The sequence below is a fragment of the Diceros bicornis genome, chromosome 37 (genome assembly GCF_020826845.1).
Source record: "Diceros bicornis minor isolate mBicDic1 chromosome 37, mDicBic1.mat.cur, whole genome shotgun sequence".
Classification (NCBI taxonomy): Eukaryota; Metazoa; Chordata; class Mammalia; order Perissodactyla; family Rhinocerotidae; genus Diceros; species Diceros bicornis.
In genome coordinates this window covers 27,770,008-27,781,721 of record NC_080776.1, presented here as the reverse complement: position 1 = coordinate 27,781,721, position 11,714 = coordinate 27,770,008, and the positions used below count along the sequence as shown (strand labels likewise).

General features: G+C 62.3%; 1 protein-coding gene across 1 annotated transcript; it reads right to left on the bottom strand.

The window, feature by feature from the left end:
- Window positions 1-208: 208 nt before the first annotated feature.
- AGXT (alanine--glyoxylate aminotransferase) lies at window positions 209-10,429 on the bottom strand. The gene is made up of 11 exons (XM_058533499.1): window positions 10,199-10,429; window positions 9,924-10,116; window positions 8,445-8,509; window positions 7,711-7,811; window positions 6,442-6,512; window positions 5,477-5,561; window positions 4,014-4,109; window positions 3,167-3,236; window positions 1,552-1,647; window positions 868-996; window positions 209-316 (listed from the first exon to the last, which is right to left on the bottom strand). Exons 1-11 carry the CDS (start codon window positions 10,427-10,429, stop codon window positions 209-211), a joined length of 1,245 nt encoding a protein of 414 aa, XP_058389482.1.
- Window positions 10,430-11,714: the final 1,285 nt, after the last annotated feature.

Sequence of the window (11,714 nt, the reverse complement as noted above, 5' to 3'; positions counted from 1 at the left end):
AGCCCAAATAGCCCATTTCCAGCAAGCTCTACACAGTGGGACAAGGGCCACCTGGGGCTGGGGCTGCTGCCCAGGCCTGCCCTTCCACCCACCTCGCCTGGGCTGGGTCAGCTCCTGTCCTATCCTCGTGCCTGTCCACCTGGCAGAGTCTGTTTGCTCCTGCCTCCCTCCCCAACCCCTCCAGGTGTGCGTGGGACAGGCAGCTGGGTCACAGCTTGTGCCGGGGGCAGCGCTGCAGGGCCTCCCGCAGGGCCCCAGTCACGCGGTCCACGTTCTCCCGGGTGGCGTTGCAGCCCATCAGGCCGATCCGCAGCACCTGGGGGGCAGGGGCGGGGCGCAGACGTCAGCCTCCATCGGGGCCCTGCCTGGCCCTAACTGAGGGCTGGGGGGACCCCCCACCCAGTGTACATGAGAGGAGCAGAGAGCTTCTTCTGGTCACACAGGGAGGGCCCCCAAACCCAGGCCAGAGCCGGCTCTTCTCCCTCTGCCCACAGAGCTAGAGAAGGGAGACCCGGCTGGCGGTCAGTGAAGGCCACTCAGAATCGCCCACTCAGTGGGCACAGCTCGACCTGGGCATGGGGCCTCCAGCCTGGTCTGCTCACTCAGAGGGAAGGAAGGACGTGCTGGGTGGAATTGGAGATGCTGTACCCCACAACCTCACCAAGCTGGGGTTGAAGGGGGCAGGAGGATACACTTTGCCCAGACTCCCCTGGGGTTCAGAGAAGGATTTTTCCCTTCTGACCGCCCCTGCTGTCCTGGGCCCTTCGATGACCGCCGGACCTCGCCCTGGGCCTGGCACATACTGCTGCTCCGTGTGGGCGTGGTGCATCTAGTTTCTGAGCACTCAGAGCGGCAGGCCTCCCTCACCTTTCCCGCTGAGGGCCCAAGGCCGCCTGCGATCTCGATGTCAAAGTGGTCCATGACGTAGTTGGTGATGTCTCTCCAGTCGTAGCCAGCGGGCACGGCCACGGTGGTGATAGTGGGCAGCCGGAGCGCCTGCAGGGTGAGCCCAGCTCAGCCCCCTTCACCTTCACCGGCCAGCCCTTACCTTGGGATCCAGAGGAGTGGGTGGGGGTGGGAGGGTGGGGAGGAAGCGCCCGAGGACATCGAGGTCACCACCCCTGCCCAGCAACCCACAACCATGGGGCAGGGCGTCCAAGACACCAAGGTGACACCATATGTCTGTTCCCCTCTGGCAGGTCACATCCACCCTGGGGCAGAAGGGCTTCAGTTTCCTACTGGAACATTTAGCTGACCCTCCCACCCGTGGGGCTCAGGAGGCCGGTGGGTGTCTTCTAGCTCAGAGATCACCCATTACTACTCAGGGGGAGGCTCTGGGGGAGAGTGGGGGGATCAAACTAAGTGTCCTAAGTTCCCGAGGCCAGGGAGATGTGACCGCCCGCCCCCCAGGACCACAGGAGCTCATGTCCATCCCGACGGGGCTGAGCAGGAGCTCTCCCCTCCCTCCCCCACACCCGCCCCTCCATCAGGGCAGAACTGCCCTCGCTCCTGCGCCCTGCGTCCTGCTCCCCCTGCCCCCCGGCTCCTTACGGGATCCTTCACGAAGAGCCGCAGGCCCAGCTCCTGCAGGCGCCCATGCAGGTATGCCATGGTCTCCCGGTGCTGCCGCCAGCTGTCCTCCAGGCCCTACGTGGGCAGAGGGCACTGGGGCGGGTGCTGATGTGGCACGGCAGAGTGGGGTCCCTCCCTTGGCCGTGGAGAGGGAGAACCTGGCTCGCATCTACAGTGCGGGGCAGCTTCAGGCTGGGGAGAGGCTCCTCTCCTGGCCTGGAGTCTGAGTCCCTCAGGAGCCCCCTTGAGCCCCCAGGTTTGGGGCTCTGGCTTTGTCCTCGGGGCCAGGCCTGGGGCTACCTTGGAGTAGGTGGAAATGGTCTGGGTCTGAAAGAAGAGAAGTGGGGGACCCAGCCAGTTCTTGGAGCCAAGGGGCCCCTGGGGGAGAGGAGGGCACCTGGCCAGAGGTGGGGAGCTGGCCACTGGGAGGGAAGGAGCTTCTGTGCCAGACGGGGCTGGGAGCCAAATCAGAACTGAGGCTCAGGCAGGTGGCTCTAGGCCCCGCTCTTCCCTTGGGGCCACACTGTCATCCCAGGGGAGGGTGGTCAGAGGAAGGGAGAGGGAAGAGAGGAGGGAGGGCAAGGGGGGTGGGGAGGTCATCTCCATTCCCTCAGGGCCAGCTCCTCCAACCGTCAGCCTCACCCCTGCCCAGCCACAGCTCTGATGGTCACCCCAGGCCCTGTCTGATTGACCACACGCATCCCCCTCCCTTCCCTACACAGCTCACACCCCAGGGCCCATTTGCACAGCCCCTCCCTGTGAGCCCGCAGCTCCTTGCCCATGTGCTCTCTGGCACACGGCCCTGGCATGGGTGCTGGTGACCGTCCAGCTCACAGCACACCTCGGCTCTAGCCAGCCCTGGGGCAGTGGCTTGGTGAGCAGACGCAGGAGGGCAAATGCGGCCAGCACAGCACTACAGTCTCCCAGGGAGGCTGCCACACCCAGGCTTGCTTCCTGGCCTCTGGGCTGGTGGCTAGCAGTGGCCCCTGGGGGACTTCAAGACGAAGAAGGCAGGCCATGCTGCCGGCCGTGTTTCCTGTCCTGTGTTCTGCAGAGCCAACCTGGCCTGGGGCCACGCTTGGCCTTCTGTGTCCCGAGAGTGTGGACATTGCACTGGGCGAAGCCACCCTGGTCACACCTGGCTGTCCCGCTCCGCTCCTGCCCCCACTCTGGGAGCCGGATGTGGCTGCAGGAAACCGCCAAGCCTGGACTCACTTTATACTCTTGACCAGCTACCTCTGGCTGCCCCACACTCCCCGGCCCCTTCACCCCACCCTCTCCTCTTCATACTTCCCCTCTCTCCTAAAACCCCCTCAGGCTCGGCTAGACCCTCACTGAGTGCTTCACCAAGCAACTGAGGGGTCAGAAGACAGTGCACACCTGCCCCATCACAGCATCTGTCCCGGGGCCCTGTCCTCCTGGGGCCCCTCAGCCAGCAACCAGCAATGCCCCTTCTCTCTGCTATACCACCGACTTTTCCTTCTCTGCAGGCCAGGCCCACGAGGGTGGGGGGATGGGGCTCTATTGGGGTGACTGCACCTGCCACGTCCCTGCCCCAGGCTGCTGCTGCTCTCGGCCCCCTCCCTCCCCTCACCTGTTCCACTATGAGGGCCAGGCTCTCCCGCAGGGTGTACAAGCCGGTGATGGGGGTGGTGTGATGGTATCTGGAAGACAGGAGGGGGCTCGGTCCAGCGTCACTGGGTGGGGGACAGGGCAGTAGCTCGGTCTATCCCAGCCCCACTAGGGTCGGGCTCTCTGACGACGGGGCTAGCTCCCTTCCCAGGGGAGCGATGTCCAGTTTGGGAATTACAGACTCAGCTGGAAGGGCAGCTAGATCCGGAGAGAGCAAGGCTCAGAGTGGAGGCACTGGCCGGATCGCAGTGGAAGGCTAACGGGGGCAGACTTGGTGCTGGTTCCCATCTCCCCGCTGAGGCCCCTGTAGCCCCAGTGGACCATGAAGCCCACACTGAACCTACTGTGCCCACTGGGTAGGGTACTATTCCTGGTGTCCCTCTCCCCATGTGTGACATAAGGGGTCTTGGGTTATAGCCAAAGCCACCCCACAGAGAGCCCCTAGTTCACTATCCCCTTTTGAGAGATGGGTAAACTGAGGCCCAGGGGTGGGAAGATGTGACAGTGCCAAGTCCAAAGTGCCTGAAGGTGCGCTGGGACTTCTGGGAGGAGAGGGCCCCGCGGACAGGGCTGTGGGGCCATGTTACTGGACCTGAGCCCCCAGGCCAGGGAGGAATGAGGAGACTGGGAGGAGCTTCGATGGCCTGGCTCAGGTGAATCCCGGGGCTCCAGCTGGGGTGTGGGGGCCTGAGGGGGGCTCAGAACCCAGTGTGTGAAACTCATGAGAGGCCGGGGGTAGCAAGAGGTCACGGCCCTTCCCCCATGCCCCTCAGCCACCCCCAACCCACCGCTAGCCCTACGGCCCTCACATCCTGGGCTTGTCATCGCAGCCCCAGAAGTTGGCCAGCCACTTGATGTCCAGGTAGAAGGAGACGGGCTTCGTCTTCCGGGTGTAGATCTTGTTTCTGGGGAAGAAGAACTGGGCTGAGCGCCTGCTCATCCAGGCTGGAGCGCCTGTGGGCCTGTTTTGTCAGGTGCTCCTGTTTCAAAGAAGTGAGCCAGAGGGGTGGGGACTCCGGGGCCCCTGTGTTTATGTTCAGGGGCTGGTGTGGGCCCTCAGACTGACCAGCCCTGCTGGCCCTTGGGCCCAGCCTGTGCCTCTGCCACGTGCGTGTGACCCTGTCATGTGGGGACCCCGGCTGGTCTTTCCCCCTCCCCAGGCCCCTCCCATGGAGTTGTCCTGCCTCTTTCCTGAGGTCACCAAAAAGTGACCAGTCACTTAAAGACAGGAGGGTCTGCTGCGTTGGTGAGTCCAACCCACCAAAATGATAGGGGGAAACTAAGGCTTAGGGCCTCGGGGTGAGGCCTCACCTCTCCTGGAGGCTACCACACCCTTGAATATAAGCAGTGAAGCTGGGGCGTAACTGAGGTGGCTCTCAGGTGACCCTACTTCCCCAGGCTGGGTGACCCCAGGCTCCCCTGGCTGTCTTCTCCCCTGCTCACCTGGCCTCTCTTGCTTGGCTCCCCACTCCCTGCACCCTGGTGGGCTGGGGCCTCAGCGGGGACCCGGGGTCCTCTGCGCTCAAGACCTGGACACTGCCGGCTGGTCTCAAAACTTTAAATACATCTGTTCTCCATCAACTCCAGACTGACATGTCCAGCCCGGGCCTCTCCTTGACTCCGGACTCAGACCCAGCTGCCTCCTTGACCCTCCCACAGGCATCTCAGGCTTCCCACGTCCACAGAGGATTCCTGATCTCACCCCAAATTGTCTCTGTTCTCGTAAATGGCACCACCTGTCACAGGGTGTAGTTGATGGTAGTGGCCTGCTGAGGCTGGCCCTGCATCCCCTCCCCCACCCCCTCCAGGCCTGGCTCAGGGTCTAGAAACTGGGGACATGGGAGTGTGGGGACTGCAGCAGGATGAAGGTGGCCTGTGTCACCCCATGGAGTAGCTCCTTTATCAGCACCTAGACGCTGACCTGGGGTGGAGAGAGCAGGGGGCTGGCACTGTCCCCAGTCCTTGCTGGCTCACTCCTTGACTTGAAGCCAGGAATTTCCAGAATGTGAAGCCCTGCGTCCCACACACAAGCCCAGGTTCTCACGAAGAGCATCTTCTGGAGGCCAGCCTGGCCAGGCCACTCCCCCCACACACATGGCCCTCACTGTGCCCCTGTGAAGCCAGAGCTTGGGCGTACCTGTCCAAGGCGGGCACCTGTCCAGGGTAGGTGGTGAGCATTCCAGAGGCATCTCTGAGGAGCCCTTCCCTCCCTCCTAATCCGCCTTGCTGCATGTCCAGCCCAGGGTGGGGGCCAGTGCCCAGGGTCACTCACTTGGCCTTGTCACTGAAGGAGAGGAGCGAGGTGCCCGGAGGGGCGTTCAGGACCTTCTGGGAGCCCGAGTACAAGACATCGATGCCTGTGGAGGGAAGTTGCACGTGCTCACGGGGGCGGAGTGCCACGCAGGGGCAGGATTATTCCAGTGGGGGGCACCTAGGCCAGGCCCCGGTCTATGGACTCCACTAGTGATACTTGGCGGCCAGGAGGGTTAAAGTGGGTAGGGCATCCTGGGTTCGAGTCTTGCACTGCTGCATTGCAGCCTGGGAGCTCAGGCTCAAGCCTCTTAGCACAGCTTCTCCCTCATGGCAGAGGGCAGCCAGCCCGGGAGGTGCAGTGTGGACACCCTAGGGACAGCCTGCCACTCCGCACAGCATCCCCAGGACCCCTCTCTGGGCCCTTCCTTTCAGAGCAGTGGTCTGAGCGTCAGCTCAGAAAGCTCTCCCCTCACTGCACTGGAGATAGGGGACTATGGAAGACTTCTTGGGGTGGCCTGCAAGGCGACCTTCACAACGATGCCCACCACTGTGTGACAGGCTGGTGGGGTGTGGAGCAGATGGAAACTGAGGCCCAGCTGGGACCAGAGGCAGCCCAGCCCCCTGCACCTGATTGACAGGGGCCCCGGCCCTTCTTCTGCCCGTCCTGGTCCTGCAGAGGCTCTGAGACCTCTCCAAATCTACCCCTGGAGATGCTCCTCCCTCCCGCCTGCCCCTGACACCCGGCCTGACAGCCCAGCAGAAACACCGGCTGTTGATTAACTAATCAACATGGAGCCTGTCCTGCCCCAGGGAGGACCTGGCTCTTCTGGGCCTTGTGGAGACAGGGTCCTAACCCGACATGTGGGCTGGTGTTGGACTTGCAGGCAGTGTCAGACGAAACCTCTCTGTCGGGGGCCTTCTGCACCCTCAGGGCCCCTGGGGTGAGCAGTGGACTGGCTGGGGCTGTGGGGGGCACGCCCTTACCTTGCTGATCCATGTAGATGGGGACCGCGCCCAGAGAGGCCACCGAGTCCACCAGGAGCAGGCACTTGTACCTGGGGGGAGGGGCAGCAGAGAGAAGCAGGAGGGGGCTTCAGACTCTGCAGGGATGAGGTTTCTGGAGGGGCCTTGAGAACCTGTAGAAGGCTGGCACGGAAGCGGGGGAGCCTTCTGTCTCCCACTTGGTGCCTCCTCCTGGACCCTCAGAGCCTCAGGACCAGCTTTCTGGTTCTAGAACCAGGGCAAGCAGCAGGGCAGACCAGGCGTCAACACAGGGACCTCGAGGGGTGTCAAAGTCTGGGCCAGCCGGGCCACAGAACCCCACATGAAGGTCAGCCCAGGCAGCCTGTAGTCCCGCGGGCCGGCTGGGGGCTCTGCGAGCTCAGGCCCGAGGGCCTGTGTGGGATCCAGGGAGCAGGGCCACACAGAGCTGGGCCTCCTCCTGCCAACAGCCACTCCACCCAGCCTGCTGGCCAGAAGTCCAGAGCCCAGGGAAGACAGAGTCCAGAAACAGTCTGAGCCGAGAGCTTTGACTCTCCTCTGCCTCCATGTTTTCTTAGAAAAAAGGCACAAAGAGTATCCCACACTGGCACAGAGGGCAGGCTGTTCCCGTGGAAGCCGTAGCCCAGATGACATTTGCGAGCTTGATTCACTGGACAAGGATCTCACAGGCTGGACTCCGGCAGGCAAACTACCCCAGCTGGGTCCCCTGTGGTGGACGGTGGCCCTGCCAGGATGATCCTGCCTGGCTGAAGACTTTCTCTCCTTCCGTCCTGCGGTCAGCTCTCCAGAGCAGGACTCACAGGAGGAAATCCCACCCGACCTCACCCAAGGCCCTGTGTGTTCCGTGTGGGGGCAAGGAGGCTAGTGGAGGCAAGTAGAGGGCAGGAGGCCGCTTTGGGGCTCTGGGGATCTTGAGGCGAGGTGGGGGCAGGCCCTGGGACCTGGACAGCAGGATCAGCACTGAGACCTCCCCAGCTGTGGGGACTGGAGGCCAGTGGGCACTGTGGGGGCACTCAGCCACAGAGCACCTGATCCTGCTCTCAGATGGGAGGAGCCCCCCAGACTCAGCCCAGAGCAATGAGCACCCTGAGAGGTGCCTGCACCCCATGCCGTGTGACAGAGGCTGGGGGGTGAGAAGGGTGGGATGGGGAGCTGGGTCTCACTTGCTACCTCCTGGGAGGGAGGGACCTGCCAGCACCACCACCCCACGCCCAGCCCACCCCCAGCACTGCCACCCTGGGACAGGCTCACCTGTGGCAGAGCCTCCCATAGCCATCGAGGGGCTGCAGCACACCGCTGGATGACTCCCCCTGGGTCAGGAACAGCAACACTGGCTTGTGCTGGACCAGGCCCTGAGGGGGACAGAGGTGACAGCTGTGGCAGAGCCAGTGGAGGGAGGGGGCTGGCCAGCCCATCCTTGAAGGACTTTTCCTGGTGAGGGCAGGATCTCTCCCAAACACCCCTCCCTCCCCACTGCCGGTGCAGATCTGGCAGCTGGAGCTGGTGGTGCCACACCCCTTCTTGGTCTGAGTGTGTGCTGAGGGGGAGCCCGGGCACCTTGGCTCTGGGAGGAGGGCTTGTTCCAGGAAGAGAAGGACTTTCTCCCAGAGACCAAGGAAGAGTGGCCCCAGCCTCCCATCCGGTCCTATTGAGACCGCCATGAGGTCAGCTGTGTCCCCGGGGTCTGACCTCGCCTGAAGGGGAGAGGCTGGCACCCCAAGTGTCAGGGAATGTCCTGCTTGCCACCTCCTTCCTCCAGCCCCTCTGGCCCTGCCCAGAGGACTAGGTCCCAGACTCAGTTTCCCTGCCAGACAGAACCCTCACAGACTTCCCACCTGCTCCCACATATTAGAATGCTCCTCCTGTGCCTGGTCACCTGGTGCTGGGAAGAGCTGAGGCCCAGCCGTGGACCCCAACCTCGCAGCCCTGAGCCCACCCTGCTGGCTGGCTCCCTCCCCTCCCTGGGGCTGCACACCCCACTGTACCTCTTCCACCTCCTGCAGCGTGTGGTGGCCTCCCAGCTCCTTGATCATCAGGTGCACGCGGGCTCCTGGGAACAGGGGCAGAGTGAGCGGTGAGCTGCCCAGCAGAAACACACACACAGCAGGGGCCAGTGTTGGGGACCACTGGCCTGAGCAGGCAGTGCTCACCCCCGTCCTGTGAGGATGGGGACCTGCCCACCCCAGCCCCTGGCCATTGTACAGAAGAGGAAGGTGGGGTGTGCTCAGTGAGGTGCTCTTGGTGAACTGAGGCTTCTGGGGTGCTCTGGACGGGAGCAGGTCAGGCTCAGCTCGCTGTCCCTTCCTCAGACCGCCTTCCCTGAGCCCAGCCAGGCAGAGGCTGTCCCGGGGTCCTTTGCAGCACCATTCACAAGGGAAATAAATGAGCATTTGTGCAAGGCCACTTGGACCAGTGCCTTCTCAGCAGAGGGTCGCTCCCGAGGGGCCCACCACATTTGATGAATGACTGAATGAAGGAATGAACAGATGAATGAATGGAAAGAAATGAAAGGATGAGTAAGGGCATTTGCCCTCTTTGGGGACTGGGGGTCCAGGACAGCAGGCCCTGGTCCTGCTTCCTCTCTCAGACCCCCACATCCTCGTGCACAGCCGGCGTCCAGAGTTGCATGTAGGAGAGGAGGAGACCCCAAGACTGTCCATGCCTCAGGGGAAAGCCCGAGGCCGGGCTGTGGGGTGGGAATCAGGGAGGGGCTTGCCCGGACCTCGCAGTTGGCAGTCAGAGCCACTGGAGCGTGTGTGCCCGAGGTCCACTTGGGGCCCTGCCTTCCGTCTGCACACTGGTTTTCAAGAGGACCGGGTGAGGGCCTCAACCCTCTTGGGCCATCGGGGGTTGTCCATTAACCAGGACCGAGTGTGGCCATGTGTGGAGCTGACCGTGCAGGAGCTGCGAGACGTTTCCAAATGCCACAATCAATCATTAAACCCAGTGCACACGCCTGCTTTTGATCCGTGTCTCTCTCCTTAGAACATTTTACTCCGGAAATGAAAATCTTGTCTATACCTCCATATTCTGTGCTACAGAAAGAACGCTGTTTCTGAGATTTTGAGGGGGGATTTCAGCCTCTGAAACCCTGTCTCATCAAAGAAGATCAGAGGCGACAACTGGGGACCCTGGAGAGCTGCGGGAGCTTTAGGGGTTTGTGTTGAGATCAGAGGATTCCCTGCAGTGCCTCCCCCCATGTGCTCAGAAACAGCTGACCCCAAACTCTGGGAGACAGGGGATGGGGGCACCACGAGCACCCCGACACCTACTTGGAGGAGGCAGCAGGCTGGTAGGGAGGTGGATGCACGAAGGGACAACAAAGGGGCTAAGGTCCACCTAGGGAGGGGCCAAGGTTGGTGCCTGGAGGGTTGGAGGGGCTGCCAGGCTTCATGCGAGAGGCGAGACGCCTTCGGGAAGGATGGAGCGAGGGGCCACACCTCACCATCTGCCCTGCCTCTTACCGATGCGCTCCCCGATGTCCGCGGCCCGCTGCCCCCAGATGCCGTTGACCCCGACCAGGAAGGAGTCCCCCGGCTCCAGGAGATTGAACAAGGCGGCCTCCAGGGCGCAATGCCCAGAGCCGCTGATGGCCAGCGTGAGGGGGTTCCTGGTCTGGAACACGTACTGGATGCCTTGCTTGATCTCGTCCATTATCTGGGGGCAGTGGGCATGCAGGTCAGACCTCGTCTTCAGAGTGAGCCTCAGGGGACTGCCCACCGCCCTCTAAATGACCTACCTGGTGCATCTCCTTGTGCATGTGCCCGATCACCTGCAGCCCCCCGGCTGCCCGGACGCGCGGAGCCAAGTTAGCGGGGCCGGGCCCAAGCAGGAGCCGGCTGGGGATGGACAGGGGCTTGCGCAGGGCCTCTGGCGGGCCCACCAGCAGCTGGTGGGAGGCCATGGTCCGCACCCAACCTGCCGCCTGGGGCCCCAGGGCCACACTGGCCACTGCCAGCACCCGGAGCATTTCCCAGCTGGCCCCGTGCTGGACAGTGGTACACGTGTGGGCACAGGCAGGCGTCCAGAGGTAAGGCCTGATCGATGTGCTCCTGCTACAAGGCAGCCTTTCGTTGTTTGTCGTTGTTACCTGACCCCTTATCCATGCTTAGCCTGCATGTCGGGGGCCTGACAGCCAGGGTGTTGAACCTTCAGCTGGGGGAGGAGGAGACTTCAGAGTCCAATCAATGAAAAACAGTGTGGTGAGCTGCCCCTCAGCCCCTCCCCGCTCCTCTCAGCTGTCCCGGGAGGATGCCCAGCCCAGTGCATTCTGCTGGGTTCAGGAGGGTTTTTTCTCTGGATTCCAGAGTTTTGCTTAATGGACCAGAGAGCAAATATTTCAGACTTGGCAGGCCTTACAGGCTTATTGCAACTACTCAACCCTGTTGTTGTGGTGCAAAAGCAGCTACAATGGTGTGGCCATTTGCTAATAAAGCTTTATTCATAAAAGAAGTGGTGGGCCAGATTTGGCCCATGGGCCATAGTTTGCTGACCCTGGCTTAGCTGATGGAGAGGCTCAATTTAGAAAATATATATGCCCTGTGTGTATAGACACGCACTCCCACGCACACAGGTGCACACACCAAGGACATGCTCATTCCTGATTCTTTTGGAAATAAGTATTTTCTCTGCCACTTCATGCCCGAGGTCCCTGAGGTTTGGCCTTCACAAGTGTAACCAAAGGGTGCTCGCTTGGGGAGCCTCCTCTGCTTGCTGAGTCAACAGGTGGGTGTCCTGGGAAATCAAAGCAGCCCCTGCACCCCTGGGGACCAGGTGAAGGAGGCTGTGGACCGGAGCTCTCTGAGCAGCTTAGAAACTTCTCAGCTGTTCTCCAGGAGCCTGCCTGGAGCATGCGGGGACTTCCTGCCCTGTGTCAGGGCTGGCGCCCTGGCCTTAGTAACCCGGGAAGCGTTAGGACTTCCGCACAGGAGCCTTCACAGTGACCAAAGAGACGGTACCCCTGACCTCTGGCGCCTGACCTCTCTCCCATGGGGACTTGCTCCCCAGCTCAGCAGAGCCCCTCCATTCAGCACTCATTGCTGGGGCTGGGGTTTGTCTGGCATCCTGGGGGTGTGGGGACCCCACGAGCTTTAGCCAAATTGGACAGTTGTGGCCTGAGCACCTGAGGACCTTCACAGCCCTGCAGGGGTGGTGGCGCTCTGTGCATCTGGTGAGTGAAGACATTGGCAGAGGGAACAAGCCTTACATTCTGGGCAGAGGGCAACCAGGGCAGCTCTGTGCCCCAGTCCTGGGCC

Coding starts and splice junctions, on each gene's coding strand:
- AGXT (XM_058533499.1), bottom strand. CDS start 10,429: ATGCTCCGGGTGCTGGCAGTGGCCAGTGTGGCCCTGGGGCCCCAGGCG. Junction 1,648..3,166: donor TGGCCCTCATAGTGGAACAG/GTGAGGGGAGGG, acceptor CTGCCCACGTAG/GGCCTGGAGGACAGCTGGCG. Junction 317..867: donor TTGGGCCCTCAGCGGGAAAG/GTGAGGGAGGCC, acceptor CCTGCCCCCCAG/GTGCTGCGGATCGGCCTGAT.